This window comes from Choloepus didactylus, chromosome 10 (genome assembly GCF_015220235.1).
Source record: "Choloepus didactylus isolate mChoDid1 chromosome 10, mChoDid1.pri, whole genome shotgun sequence".
Taxonomy (NCBI): domain Eukaryota; kingdom Metazoa; phylum Chordata; class Mammalia; order Pilosa; family Megalonychidae; genus Choloepus; species Choloepus didactylus.
This window is the reverse complement of record NC_051316.1, coordinates 4,361,506-4,377,392: the sequence shown is the minus strand read 5'-3', so window position 1 is coordinate 4,377,392 and position 15,887 is coordinate 4,361,506. Positions and strand designations below refer to the sequence as shown.

At 35.0% G+C, this 15,887-nt stretch overlaps 1 protein-coding gene across 1 annotated transcript; it reads right to left on the bottom strand.

The window, feature by feature from the left end:
• Positions 1-1,676: 1,676 nt before the first annotated feature.
• LOC119505172 (olfactory receptor 14C36-like) lies at positions 1,677-2,612 on the bottom strand. Its single transcript, XM_037797826.1, has one exon. It carries the CDS (start codon positions 2,610-2,612, stop codon positions 1,677-1,679), a length of 936 nt encoding a protein of 311 aa, XP_037653754.1.
• Positions 2,613-15,887: the final 13,275 nt, after the last annotated feature.

Below are 15,887 nucleotides of genomic sequence, written 5' to 3'. Positions count from 1 at the left end.
AAAAGTATGACTTTCTGATTCATGCTACAAGATAGACAAAACTAGAAGACAACATGGTGAGTGTAATAAGCCAGATGCAAAATTTAAAATATTACATGAACCAAAATATATGAAATAAGCAGAATATGCAAATCATAAACTCAGATACTAGAATTCAGGTTACAAGGGCCAGGGGGAGAGGGTAATGAGGAGATGTTTAATTTATAAAGAGTTTTTATTCAGGATAATGGAAATGATTTGACAATATATGATGGTGATGGAGACACATTTTTGTGCATATAGCTAACAGTATTCAGCTGTTGAATTGTACATTTAAAAATGGTTAAAAAGAAGAATTTTAGTTTGTGTATAAGTTACCACACACAAAAAAAACACATAGGACTTTACAAAACATACAGTAAACACTAATGTAAAGAATAGACTAAAGTTAGTAGCAATATACAATATTTATATAATAGAAAATATATAAGAACCTGTACTTAAATTTATTTTGCTTTTATTATTTTAAATTATATTTATTTAAATTATATTAATTATATTGTTTACACATTACACTTTAGAAATGCAGCTAAGTAATACATTTCTAAAGTTACAAATATAGATAATAGATAAAAGCATACTCATATGTGTGTAATATAGTATCATTTTACTGCAAATGCTGTGCAATAAAAAACAAAACACAGCAGAATAGTTTGCAAAGAATTAGTTTTCATCAGTCAATCACATCAATACACTGTGATGATAAAAACCTTAGAATTAGTAAGAGTAGAATCACTGCTTTTAATTAGTGCAATAGTGTTCCCAATTTGCAGATTAAGAAAATGAATATTGCAATATGAAATATTGCATAAGTTTTGGATATATTTATCCAATCTGGTTAATTATTTTTTCACTCACTAGAGATTACTATGCTTACATCAAGCATTACTGAAGCCATTCTGTGAACTCATATATGAGAAACCTATATGAAAATCTACTTAAATTCATATTTCCATCATATTATTTTCCAAATATATTGAAAAAATGAATCAGAAGCTTTATAATTGATAGGGAGATAAATTTACCTTATTTTTTATTCTTGTCATGAAATTTGAATACCTAACAAATAAACTTAATCCTAAGTTTTCTAAATGTACCACTGGAAAACAAATTTTAAATAATATTTTTGCTTTGTGCATACATTTTTATTGAAAATCTATCATTTGAAATTATAAAAACAGGATGAAATATTATTGATCTATCTTAAAAATGCACCTCAGATGCTTCTGTTTTATTAAGATAAAAGATAAAATTATTTACATTTTAGGTGTAATTAAAATCATGAATAAGTAAATGATTCTGTTTTAATATTGCATAAATGGAGCAGGTAATTTTAATATATAGTTGTTATATGATAAGATTCTCTAGATGTAAAAGGAGAACAATTGGAGAACAAGCTATTTAGTATATAGACTGTAGCAAATAGCCATAAGCAGTGATGTTTCAGGCATCAGCATATGTGGAATTTGGGGAAGGGAAACCTCAAAATGAAATGTTTATATGAGGAAATATAATACAATCAGTACTCTCTTAGAACTCATGTTAGGATCTCCAAAGTTGGAAATAGACAATAAAGTAAATTTTGAAGCATTTTGCAACTCACCACACCAACAAGGAAACTCAAAAAAAGTATCCTATCACTTCCTGAATAAAGCTGCTTTTTTCATACTTCTCTTTAAAGCCTCTTTTATTTGCTCATTTCTAAAACTATAGATTATAGGATTCAGGAAAGGAGGGACTATAGAATAGAAAACAGAGATGATCATGTCCTGAATCATGGGTGAATGGGAGGTGGGCTTCATATATACAGCAGCAATTGAGCTGACAAAGATGGTCACCACAAGAATGTGAGGGACACAGGTGGAAAATGCTTTTCTTTGCTCTGCCCTGGTTGGAAACTTGAGTACAGTAGAAAATATGTGAGTATAAGACCTGGTGATGAAGGCAAAGCAGCCACCAGCAACCACCACTGCAGAAATAAAAATTGAAATTTCATTGCTTAAAGTTTCAGAGCAGGAGAGCTTCAGCAGAGAGGGGACGTCACAGAAGAACTGATGGACCACATTTGACCGACAGAAGGACAGCCAGAATGTGTTGCCAGTGTGGAATCCTGCATACACTATACTACTGAGTACAGCTGACAGTGTCATTTGGACACAGACCTGAGGGTTCATGATCATAGTGTAGTGGAGGGGCTGGCAGATGGCCACATAGCGGTCATGGGCCATGAGAGATAGGAATAGTAACTCTGTACAAGCAAATGAAAACACAAAAAAGACCTGAGCTGCACATCCAACCATGGAGATCACCATGTTGTCAAGAAGGAAGATGACACAAGCCTTGGGTACAGTGACAGAAATGTAACACATGTCCAACACTGACAGATTTCTAAGGAAGAAGTACATGGGCATGTGAAGTTTCTTGTCAAGGGTGGTTATGGTTACAATAAGAAAGTTGCCCATCATGGTTCCCAAGTACATCAGTAGGAATACCATGGCATGTAAGACTCTAAGCTCCCACACATCAGAAAATCTGGTGAGCAGGAATTCTGTAACCATAGTGGAGTTTGACATTTTTGAGGAATGTGCTTTGGACCTGTAAAGACAAAGGTAAACAATCTTTAAACAACATGGAGAACCAATATGAGGGAAAAAATTAGCCTATATATATATATATATATATATATATATATATATATATATATATGTAGGCTAATATATATATATATATAATCTCTATATATATAATGACGTTTGTCCAATTTTATTCTTTATAGCTCAGATTGCTTAGTAGTAACAAAGTGTTGCCTTAAACTTATTTAGTCTTGCTGCCTGTGTATCTTACTTCCAGGCTACAGGTGGCAATAATGCAAATTTCGTAGAGACTAACACTAGATTAGGGATTGCCAGGAACCAGAAGGGAGGACAGGTAAGGGAGCAGATTCATTGCTTAATGAATGCAGACTTTCTGTATAAGATAACAAAATAGTTGGGATATGGGTGTTGGTGATGGTAGTGCAATATCTTGAATGTAACTAATATCAGGGAATTGTACACTTGAAAGTGGTTAATATGGGAAATTTTGACTTGTAGATATTACTAAAATGAAAAGTATAAAAAAGAAACTTTTAGAGTGTATACCCATGTTTTGTTAATTTTCATAACATACAATGTGGGTCATATAACCATGTTTCCTATCTTTTTCCTAGAGTATGTGATGATTTCAACTCAGGATAATTTCTCGTTATCCATTTTAACACATCCAGTACAGTAAAATATGTGTGTCTAACCTTTCCAAACATCAAATAATTTTATATCCATTAAAAATCCCTAAGATATCTTCTATTAAGTATTTTAATAAAAAGAATTGCTATGTATTTTCACTTATTTTTCTCCCTTATCTGCTGATTTAGAATGAATGGAACCACCCATTTCTGAGACAGATTCAGTCTAGTCTTCATTCTCTCTTCTCTTCCACTGATGCCAATGTTTCCTATTATATACCATTTTCTTTTTCATTCTTTTCCTTATGCTCTTAAACTTACATAAATGCTTAGGTTTCCCTATTCAAAATATTTTTTTTCAGAAACTTTGATCCATTAATTAAACATCTTACTTTTCTGCTACTTTCTTTAGTTAGCCTTTCTCAAACCATGTTTTATCTATTCATCTCAGATTTTGATTTGAAACTTAACAATCTGGCACCTGCCAGCATCTAAGCACCTCATTCCAATAATATCTACACCAGAATAACAGTTGGCTGTTACCTCAGTTTTCAGCTACCAGGCCTTACTCAAATCTGAAGTATGTTATAAGGATTTACCCCCCTGGTGTCATATTTCTGCTCTCCCTTGATTCATCTTTATGTTGGTTATTCACTCATCTCATTAAAGGCTCACGGGGGCACTGTCCAAAGTTTCCTTTCTCAGTAGTGAGGCCCAAATTGCATTTTTAATAACTTTCCAAAATTCTTAGTTTGGAATTCTCCTCTTTACCTCCTCCTATTCCCCCTTCCCCTTATATTTTTCTTCATTATTCTGCTCACATCTAATTTTCCACCACTGTATCCCTGTTTTTTCCTGAACTTTGAAAACATTACTCTTGTTTCCCCCTTATCCCTTACACAAATAGTGATCTATTTCTATAAAAACTCTGGAAAGTCAGTAAGATATATCTCAATTCATATTTCTTAAATTCACTGCCCTTAACTACATATGATGAACTGTAAATCTTTCTGAATTCAAGTAACACTTCATTTCAATATTCATTTTTCAAAGGATCTCATACTTCTTAAAATTGGTTATACTTTTTAATGTCATGGATATCCATCAGTTTATTATAAAATACAATATTTCAGCCAATGAGTTATTGAACAAAATTTGACTTACATATAATATATGGCACCAAAAAAGTTCTCCAAGATATGTCTCCAATAACAAACATATTATTTCAATATTATTAAAACATATCAAAATGAAGATCTGGAAACATTGCAAAAATCCTTAAAACATGTTCCTTTGGGAGAGCTACTGTTGAGTGGTTGTACTTCTGCTTACCTTTTGTCTCACTTGTACTATTTGACATTTCTAAGTAAGGTCATATCATTGCCATAGATACACATTTCAATATTTTGGGAATGATAATCTTACCTGCAAAAGCAGTGGATTGATGGATTGATTGATTGTTGATTCAGGCAATTATTATTTTCACTGCAATCTTCATTGTACTATAAAATAGGAATAATGACTGCTAGTAGCATTATGATAAGTAGATATTAATTGTGGAAATGATAATTTAGTTAATCACATTATGATGTAGACTAATATGACATGTGGGGTCTTCCATGTTGTTAAAATATGTTTCCGCCTAAATCTGTTATATATTCCAGAATGTGAATAAGCTAAGGCAGAAAGAGATTGCTTTCTGCTTTATGGGCAAACCTGTGTATTTGTAATATGTGAGTAATTAATGATTATCGAGTCACATCTAATTCTTTGTGAATATCTATTTTCATAATGTCACTATAATTTGTGGAAATTTAACATGTTTATGCAATCCCTTGATGAAGAAACAAGGCCCCTACATTATAACTTTAATAAGCCTTAAGGTGCAGTACATATTCTCCTGAACTTGTTTATTTTCCTTGATGCCTTAAAATGATGAAATGGACATTTCCATATCTGTTTATACTTGGTCCCTCAGCTTCTTACTGAAAATGGAAGATTGACCATGCCACCATAATTCACATTATTCTTTCCTTGTTCCCTTTTTCTTGTGACTAATGTAACCTCTTATAAAGAACCATTACTAAACATCAGAAGGCAGGAAAAATGCTACTTCCTGCCTGCAAGACTGAAAATTTTCCCTTTTACTCCTCTCTGGTAGTCATTATTGCAGGACTCTCAAAAATGGTTCATTAGATAACTTTTGTCATTGTTGTGGATGTTTCATGCCAGCAGTTTATTGATAGCATTGCATGACCAACTTTGTTAAAGTGGCTACTTGTATGTTTATAAGTATTTCTAACCTACTGAAGTCAGTTTCATGCTGAAGGTTGGGATTGTATAAAGATTTGCTTGACTATTTTATGTATCAGTCTACATTTTCAAGCTAATTATCACATGATTACTACCACATTATTGAAATACAAAAGGCTCACACATTTGGAACACAGGGTAAAAGACTTATTTCACAATCACCAATTTTTAGGCTTCTAAATTAAATTTCTATGTGTCAGTACAAACAACTTAAAAATTCATGGACTTCAGGAGAAGTCTCAATTCTGACACTTATTTGTCATGTAACTTTGGAAAACTCTTGAGCTTTTGGAAACCTGATTCCTTTGTCTATAGAATTTGCAGTAATGTCTACTTCAAGAATTTAATATTTACAAAATATTCCAAATAGAGAAGGAACTCAAAATGATAGCTCTGTCAAAGAAAAATTTCAAAAGAATTATAAATCACTGACATATTAGTAAGCATGTGATCCCTTCAGCACTTATATATTTTTTTAATCTTAAATTCACACTCCTATTGTTTTTAAAGAGACAAAGAGATCATAGGAAAACTGAGTGTCCTGCATTTGAAATAGAATTTTCTATTAAAATTAATATGACAATTTAAGAAGTTTTGAATTGATTTGAATAGAAACTGTAAAACAGAAACCATTTGTTTATTTATAGACTGGCAGCAGTAGAGGGATACACTGCACAGTAAAATTTTCTTGGGGTATGTAGAATACTGCATGGGTGCTCTTATCTCTCCAAGTGCAAAAGCAAGCTATTCAGTGCCTTTTCTTCCAAGGAAGATATATTTTGTTCATTAATATATGTATTAATTAATTTTTATTCCCCTTCATATGGTATTTAATATATTTTTACTTAATTCAATAATTTGGTGTGATTTTTGTGCAGAAACTGGACTGGGTGATTCAGTGATAAATGTGTGTTTGTTCTTTCACAGTATATTATGAGAAATCTCCAGAAATGCTCCTGAAATATAAGGGCATATATTTATTTTTATTTTTATGACAGGGATTCACTTACTCATGTTGTACCACCTAAATATACAACAAAAAACTTGGCAAAGCAAAGGTAATAGGTGAAAGGTATAATTATTAACTAGCAAAAATATATGCAAATAATTATTTCCAACTTTTAGGATAAAACACAACCCACCATAATTAAATTTAAGTGGTATAAATTAGCATTCTGCACACTGAATTCATCAGACTTGCTCCTGTTCCTACCTGTTTTGTTGGCATTGGCTCCACCAGGTGCTGTCATCCATTCACTCTGCACTTCCATTAATAGTTACCAATTCTACTAAATCTGCTGGAATGAGTTTTCAATCTACACCTTCCTTATCTATATTTTCTATTCTGGTTTAATTTTAGTCTTTCTCAAAAATACAAAACCAAAGTGTTAACAGTGCAGGAGAGAAGTGGGGGTGATTTGTGGAAAGAGGGGAAGAAGAGGAAATTAAGAAACTGGTAACACCAAACACACAAAAGGAAGTAGTATTTTCTTATGCAAAAAGGCAAGTCTGGTTTGGATCCAACTCTTTTTCAAGTGCAGGAAAAAGAAATGAGAAGGCATATTTAATTGAGATGACTGAGATTGTAGCAGGAAACATTGTTTTTTATAACATTGGCCTCGGTGCACAGTTTTAATTTACAAAGTGGGGACACTGACATTAGAGAAAAACCCTGGGAGCAGAGTCCTTGGTAACACTAATAGCCACTGCCCAGGGGAAATTTCAAGCTAGATAATTGACTCCAGTTGGTGAGGGAAGATTTCCAAATAGAAATTGTTCTTATATCAACTTTTGTATATCAAGAAATATTAATATATCTAGATCTGTGAATTTCTTGTGGATTCTAGAGAAAAATGGGCAGAGGAGAGGCCTCTATCCCAGGCTCTGACAGATGCCTGGAAACTAGGTTTTCCTCTCATCCTCATGTTTTCCCTCTAATGAATAGAGTGATTTTCACAATCACTTGTGAAAACTAACTCACAATATGTTTACTGGACAAATAGCCCTTATATGATTGTCCCAAAGCATCAAGGGTTTGGATACCATTTATCAATCTAGTGCTAAAGCTCAGCACATTGGTCTGTGAACTATGTAGTCACCACCTTTCACTTCCTCCCTTGTGCCTCAGTTCTTTATCTGTTAATGTGTTGGCAGTTTTCACATCAGGAGCCTCTTGAGAGTGTGACACATGGGACTAAAAGTATTTGGAGGAGTACATGGAATATGGTGGATACTAGGAAGTGTAATGATATCTGTTCTTCAGTTTTCACTATAATGCTATGGGTGGATTAGTCAGATTCTCTCAGGAAACAGAAACCTTTCCACAGATCTTAGAAGAACTACTTACTTTCTCTCATTGATTTCAGATTTAAATCAACTATGCTCAGAGAACACACACATTATTAATTTAAACCACTGTAATATGTTGACTTTTAACCTAGTATACAGTCCATTTTTAAACATGCTGAAAATGCACTTGAAAAGAATGTGTACTCTCTACCCTGGGATCTTCAAACTACATATGTCTTAATTAGAAAAGTTTAGTCAATTTTGCAGTTAAATTGTTTTCTGCCTTGATGATGTTTATCTTATGTTTTACATGCTGACTGAAATGTGTTTTCCTCTCCCATTATGATTTTGGATGTTTTTAAATTCTCCTTTGTACCTCATCATTTTACAGAGCAAATGTTTAGATGCTATGATAATAGGCACATACAATTTTGTAATTATATTTTCTTCCTATTAAATACACTTTCAGAACTTCCTGAACCCACATATTTACTCTTTCTGTATTCTTCCTTCCTTCTTCAATGCAGTGTGTTTATCTGGGATGGTTTTCCCACAGCCTGAAAAACTTCTATTAACATTTCTTGTGCCATCAGACTGATGGCATTGAATTTTCTATCCTGTCATGTATTTATTTTTTTTGATGTTTCCATACTTTACAGATATCCATTATTTTGACTTCTGACTTTGAGTCATATGGCTACTCATACTTCATAAAAATAGAATCTAAAAATATGTTCTTTTGTGGCTGAATTTTTGCTCATAAATTCTATCAGGTTGTTCCATGTACTGTCAGTATTTTTTTTCTTTTTCATTTCAGGAACTGCTCTATATATTAAAGCCCATATTTAATTTATTTATTCACATGATTTCATTGTTACTAGAATATATAATGTAACAAATATGTAATTAAATAGGACTCTGATATATATGAAATGAAAATTGACAGAATTACAATAACAAGTAGAAAACTCTAAAATAGTTGAAGATTTTCATACCATATTTTCAACAATAGATAAAGATCAATCAAGATATAAAAGACTAAAACTACAATATATGCTTAACAGGCATATACTTAACCTGAAACTGCAAAATATTCATTGTTTTGTAAGCACACAGGGTATATTTTCAGGAGAGACAAATAATAAGCCCCAAAACAAGTCTCACAAGTTTGATACGTTTGAAATAATACAAAGTATGTTCTCTGACAAAAATAGAATCAAATGAGAAACCAAGAACAGAAGGAAAACTAGAAAATGCAAAAGTATGTGGAAATTAGTCAACACACTCTTAAACAACCAAAGGGTCAAAAATAATCATAAGGGTAATTATAAAATTTGACATAAATAAAAAGAAAAACAAAGCATGGTGCCCTTTCCTTTAAACACAAATGGCTCCGTTTAGCATTTCCTGTAAGATAGGTCTATTGGTGATTGTTCTAGTTTGCTAATGCTGCCAAAATTCAAAACACCAGAAATGGATTGGCTTGTATAAAAGGGGGTTTATTTGGTTACACAGTTACAGTCTTAAGGCCATAAAGTGTCCAAGATAATACATCAACAGTCAGATAACTTCACTGGGGGATGGCCAATGGCATCCAGAAAAACTCTGTTGGCTGGGAAGTCATGTGGCCAGCATCTGCTCCAAGTTCTGGTTTCAAAATGGCTTTCTCTCAGGATGTTACTCTCTATGCTTTGGCTCCTCAAAAATGTCACTCTTAATTGCTCTTGGGGCATTTGTCTTCTCTTAGCTTCTCGGGAGGAAAAGTCTGCTTTGAAAGGCCATCTCCAAAATGTCTCTGTAAGCTGAAGCTCCTCTCTCAGTTCCAGTATATTCTTCAAAGTGTCCCTCTTCACTGTAGCAAGCTCACTCCTTCTGTCTGAGCTTATATAGTGTGCCAGTAATCAAGGTCTACCCTGAATGGATAGGGCCACACATCCATGGAAATTATCTAATCAGAGTTATCACCTACAGTTGGGTGGCTCACATCTCCATGGAAACATTCAAAGGATTCCAATCTAATCAGCACTAAAATGTCTGCCCCACAAGATTGCATCAAAGAATATGGCTTTTTCTGGAGAACATAATACATTCAAACTGGCACAGTGTTGAACTCCCTCAGGCTTTGCTTTTCAGAAATGTCTTGATTTGACTTTCATTTTTGAAGGAAAGTTTTCCAAGGTATACTAAGAGTTTAAAAGTAAATAAATTAAAAGTTTACTCTTTTATCTGCATTGTTTTCTGTTCTCCATGGCTTCTATTGAGAAATTTGATGCTAATCTCAATAAGGATTTCCTTATATATAATGTGTTGTTTCTTTCAGGGTTTTAAAATTCTGTCTTTGTCTTTGACATCCAGAAGTTTTATTATAACATGTCTCAAATAATGTATATTTGGGTTTATCCTGCTTTGCATTTGTTGGACATCTTGGACTTGTATATTTATATCTTTAATCAGATTTGGAAAGTTTTTAACCAATTAGAAGACATTCATATGATTTGCTTCTAGAGTGAAAATGCTTATGTTGGTTAAATGATGACTGGTCATCGAGGGGTTTTCCAAGTAGATTGCTGAAGTAGGTTTTCTTTCCCTTGTGATTTAACACAGGTTGAGTAAAATCTTCTGGCAATTCACTACACTTAATTCCATTCTCTTGAGTATTAGAATTTGGATTCAATGATATGATAGTAAATGTGTCTTTCCTGCAGATAAGTTGCATGGAGAGCATTTCTTATTTTTTAAAACCAACTTCACTGCCTGAATTCTGTCTTTCAGAAAATCCAATTCCTTCTTCAACAGTTTCTTTACTTGAATGAACTAGGAGGCTATATTAGATTTGTAGATCAGATTTCCCACTGAAAGCAGATGACTGATTTTCTCCACCATCACAGGTCTGAACAGTATTTCGTGGAATGCATCCAGAAAAGCTCACTGTTCCTGGGTGAAATCTGTAACTATGTCTTTCAAATTCACTAACACTTGTTGGATTTGAATCATGTTGCAGGGGATCTCTCCAGTGCAATTCATGACCAGACTGCCTGAGTACACTCCTGAATTCATTTCAAACAGTATCTATAAGCTACATCAACACAGAAGTATCAAAACTTACCACTTTATGATAAAGCAAAGCAAAGTCCCAGGAAAGCAAGTAACCTGAAATAACTAGTTTACTTCCTGCATTGCACAAGTTTACATTAATGGGTTATCCTCAAGGCATTTGATTGAAGATTTCTAATATTATAAACAGTACACTTCATACAGTCCAGGTATCTTCCTTGTGGTATTGTTTATTGCTGCATAGTCCTAGGTTTCCTGTTTCTCCCTCTTGTCATCTAGTTCCAGTTACATGACTTCACATCCACCATATCCACTTTCAAATAGAGGTTTCTCTGCTGAGCCTTGTGTGCAGAATCAGCTGCACACCACACCAATATTTCTGAATCTTTCCCATTACTCCAAATAGAAATCCCTATACCAGGTGTGCCTAATACACAGCTGGGAACCCCAAGTTAAGGAACCTGGGGGAAGAAATCTCACTGGAGCTCAAACCTGTGGAGGAAACAGAGTCAGCCCAGGAGCCAAAGTGGCCTAGCATCCTAGCAGGTACTTGGAATGTGCATGCACAAATGAAGCTGACCCTCTCCTGTATCACAATAGGCATCAGGTTGCTAAGCAACAGGGATCTATCCCAATGGCTGCCCTGTGGTCTGAATGTATAATGGGCTTCCAAGTGTGCAGGTGATGCTGGAGTTGTTGTGGACTGTGTATATTGTATGTATTTGAGGATGATTCTGCAGCCCCAAGGATCACCTGCATCTCCAATGGATGAAGAGGATTTGACTCTCCCTAGAGGATGCTGTATAGAAATGCCCAAGGGAAAATTCCTATTGGGTTTTAGTAGGCAGACATTTAATGAAGTGACCCCAGCCAAGCTTGCACCTGCTTTTTTTTCCAATGGCACAGAAATTACCACTGGATCAAAGACATGCAACTTATCATCCTGGGTGCTCACTTAGCAGAGCCTACAATGAGGCATACCCATGTGCAGTCAATGAACCCATTTTAAGGCAGGAAAATCAGACAAATATGCTGTGTCTGCCCTGTCCACTGTTTATAGCTGACATTAGAATTGGCTCATGCCTGTCTTAGGGGTGGAATTCATTACTCTATGTATGCTTGCCTGAAATCTCATTCTGGGCCTAAATGTTGAGTGACAGACAAGGTGGTTCTGTGATGAAGAGAACTCATGATTTGTGGAAAGGCTGATGTATTTTGTGTGGATTAGTTGGGAGCCATGATTGGGGACAGGGATGGAGAAACCCAGATGACAGTCATGGGATGGTGTACCATGAATAGTGTTTGTTCCTTGGCCCAGGAATTATCATTTCCCTGAGGGATATCCCTGGCCTGGTAGCCAACATACCATGGCTCTGTCAGTTAGAAAGATACACATGTAACCGTGAATGCCTACCACAATTCCCACTTTTACATGGTGCTGGTCTTGGGAGAGATTAACTGCAATGGTGGCACATACATTGTTCCAGGTCTGTAAGTTTATTTGCAAAGGAAGAAGACTTCCCCCACCTCTCTGTTCCTGAATTTGCTGAAGCCCAATGGAGTAGGCCAAAGTTGCACAGACTGTGAACATTCTCATAAACCATGAAAGCAGTTCAGAGTAATGTTACCCTGAACTGACTCTTTGCTTCATGAGGAGGGAAACCAACACATGTGTAGAGTCTTATTTAATTTATTTTATCACCAATTTAAGATTGTTTCATATTCCTTGTTTAATAAGATTTTCTTTAGCAATTTTAAATTTGTTTTAAAAAATGTTAATTTCTTTAATTATTCTTGTAGTGTTACACTTAAGAACAGAGACATTATCTTACATTGTCACAGGAACATTACCACAATCATTAAATTAACAAGCTTGTTTGAAAATTGTCTCCTCTATTGGCCTGGTCCCCACCTCATCAATTACCAAGTCATCTCTTATCAACCAAGCAAAATGTTAATAATCATAATAATGATAGAAATGTAGAAAGGCACAAAACAAAAATAGTGTCCAGTCTTGTATCAAACATGGCATTTCTTTTTGTGTATATTTACTCCTTAATCTGTATATATCTCAATTATTTCCTTCATCAGTACATATTAGAAAACTGCTGAACCAACATTTTAAAGAATATTCCTGAAATTTTTTTTTTTTTTTCAGAGATTCTTCCTGATAAAATTGAGTTTATGAATTTTAGGCTATACTGGCAGAAAATTATGGTGCCCTCATGGTGATAATTTTTTAAATAATAAGTCTAATTTTTGTTTCTTTCATTGTATTGAAATCATATTAAACATTATCTCTAAGCTACAATAACACACAAGTATCAAAATCACTGCATTATAATAAAGCAAAGCAAAGTCTCAGGAAAATTAGTAACCTGAAATAACTATTTTGCTTCATGCATTGCACAAGTTTGCATTCATGGATTATCTTCATGTCATTTAATTAAAATTTCTAATTTTATTAACAGTACTCTTCAAACAGTCCATATATCTTCCTTGGGGTATTGTTAATTGCTCCAGTCTGAGGTATCCTGTTTCCCCCTCTTGTCATGTAGTTCCAGTTGCACAACTTCACATCCCTCATATCCACTATTGAATAGAGATTCTCTGCTGAGCCTTGTGTGCAGAATCAGCTACACAACACACCAAGTATTTCTGAATCTTTCCCATTACTCCAAATAGGAAACCCCATACCCAGATGTCCCTAATATACAGAATGAAATCCCAAGTTAAGAAACTTCAGGGAAGAAATCCCACTGGGCTTCTATCTGTGGAGGTAACAGAGACAGCCAAGGTTCCAAAGCAGCCTAGAATTCTGGCTGGTGCTTGGAATGCACATACACAATGATGCTGAGTCTTTTCTGCCTCACAATAGGCATCATGTTGCTAAGCAACAGGGCTCTATCCCAATGGCTGCCCTGTGGTCTGAAATTATAATGGGCTCCCTAAGCATTCTGGTCATTGTGGAGGTTTTGTGGCCTGTGCAGTTGGTTGTAGGTGTATGAGGATTATTCTGCAGAACCAAGGATCACCTGCAACCCCAGTGGATGGTGAGGGTTTGACTCTCCTGGAGGATATGATATGGGAATGCCCAATGGCAAATTCCTATTAGGTATGGGGCAGCAAAAGTATAATGAAGTGCCCATGGCCAAGCTTTGGCCTGCCATTGTTTTCCAGTGGCTCAGAGATTACCACTGGTTCAAAGACATACAGCTTAGCTTCCCAGGTGCTCACTTAGCATAGCCTACCATGAGACATGCCCATGTTCAGTCAATGAACCCACTTTAAGTCGGGGAAATATGGACAATTTTGTTGTGTCTGCCCTCTCCACAGTTTGTAGCTGACATGAGGATAGGCTCATGGCTGTCTTAGCAGTGGGTTTTCTTGCTCTATTTATGCTTGCCAGTAGTCTCATTCTGAGCCTAAATGCTGGGTGACAGTCAATGTGGACCTTTGTTGAAGAGACCACATGATATGTGGAGAGGCTGGTATATTTTGAGTTGAGTGGCTTGGATGCATGATTGGGGACATAGATGGAGACTCACAGAGGGCAGGCATGATGTGTACACTGAATGTTTGTTCCTTGGTCCAGGAATTTTCTTTGCCCTGAGGGATATCCAAATACTGGGGCCAACATACCATGGCTCTGTCACATAGATTGATACACAGGTAACTGTGAATGCCCAACTCAAGTCCCCCTTTTCTATGGTGCTGGACCTTGAGAGATTAACAACAAATATTCCACATATTTTGGTCCATATATGAAGCAAAATTTTAAGCAAAGGAAGCAGACATCCCCAACCTTTCCATTCCCAAATTTGCTGAAGCCCATGGGAGTAGGCCCAAGTGTCAGTGACTGTGACCATTCTTGTCATATTCCATGAATGCCAATCAGTGTAATCTCACACTGTTCTGACCCTGTGCCATCATGAGGATGGAAAACAACAAATATGAATTGTCTTTATTTAATTTCTTTTATCACTGATTTAACATTGTTTCATATTCCTTGTATAATAAGGTTTTCTTTAACAATTTTAAATTTATGTTTTAAAAAATGTCAGTTTCTTTATTCTTGTAGTATTTCACTTAAGAATAGAGACAGTCTCTTTTGTATTCACAGGAACATCATCACATTGATAAAATTAACCTGGTAGTAGTAAATTGTCTCATCTAGGATCCTGGACCCCACCTCAACAGTTAACCAATCATGTCCTATTGAACAAGCAAAATGTTAATAGTAATAATAATGATAGAAACATAGAAAGGCACCAAAAAAAGTGTCCAGTCTAATATCAAACATGGCATTTCTTTTTCAGGTATATTTATTCTCTTTCATCTGAATATATCTCAATTATTTCCTTCATCTGGACATATTAGAAAGCCTCTGAACCACCCTTTTGAAGAATATTCCTCAAATTCTGTTTTTTTATCAGTTCTTCCTGAGGAAATTGAGCTTATGAATTTTAGGCTGTATTGGCAGAAAATTATTGTGCCCTCATGATGATGTTTTAAAAGAGAAGTTCAATTTTTGATTCTTTCATTTTATTGAATTATTTTTAAACATTGTCTATAAGCCACAACAACACAGAAGAATTGAAAAGTCCAAACATTATAATATAGCAAATCAAAGTCTCAGGAAAGCAAGAAACCTGAAATAACTACTTTGAATTCCACATTGTGAAAGTTGCCATTAATGGATTATCTTCAAGGCATTTGATTAAAAATTTCTAATATTGTAAGCAAAACTCTTTATATAGTCCATGTATCTGCCTCGGGGTGTTGTATATTGCTGCACAGTCCTAGGTTTCCTGTTCCACCCTCTTGTCATCTAGTTCAAGTAATATGACTTCACATCCCATATATCAACTTTCAAATAGAGGCTTCTCTGCAGAGCCTTGTGTGCAGAATCAGCTACACACCACACCAGTGTTTCTGAATCCTTCCCATTACTTGAAATAGGAATCCC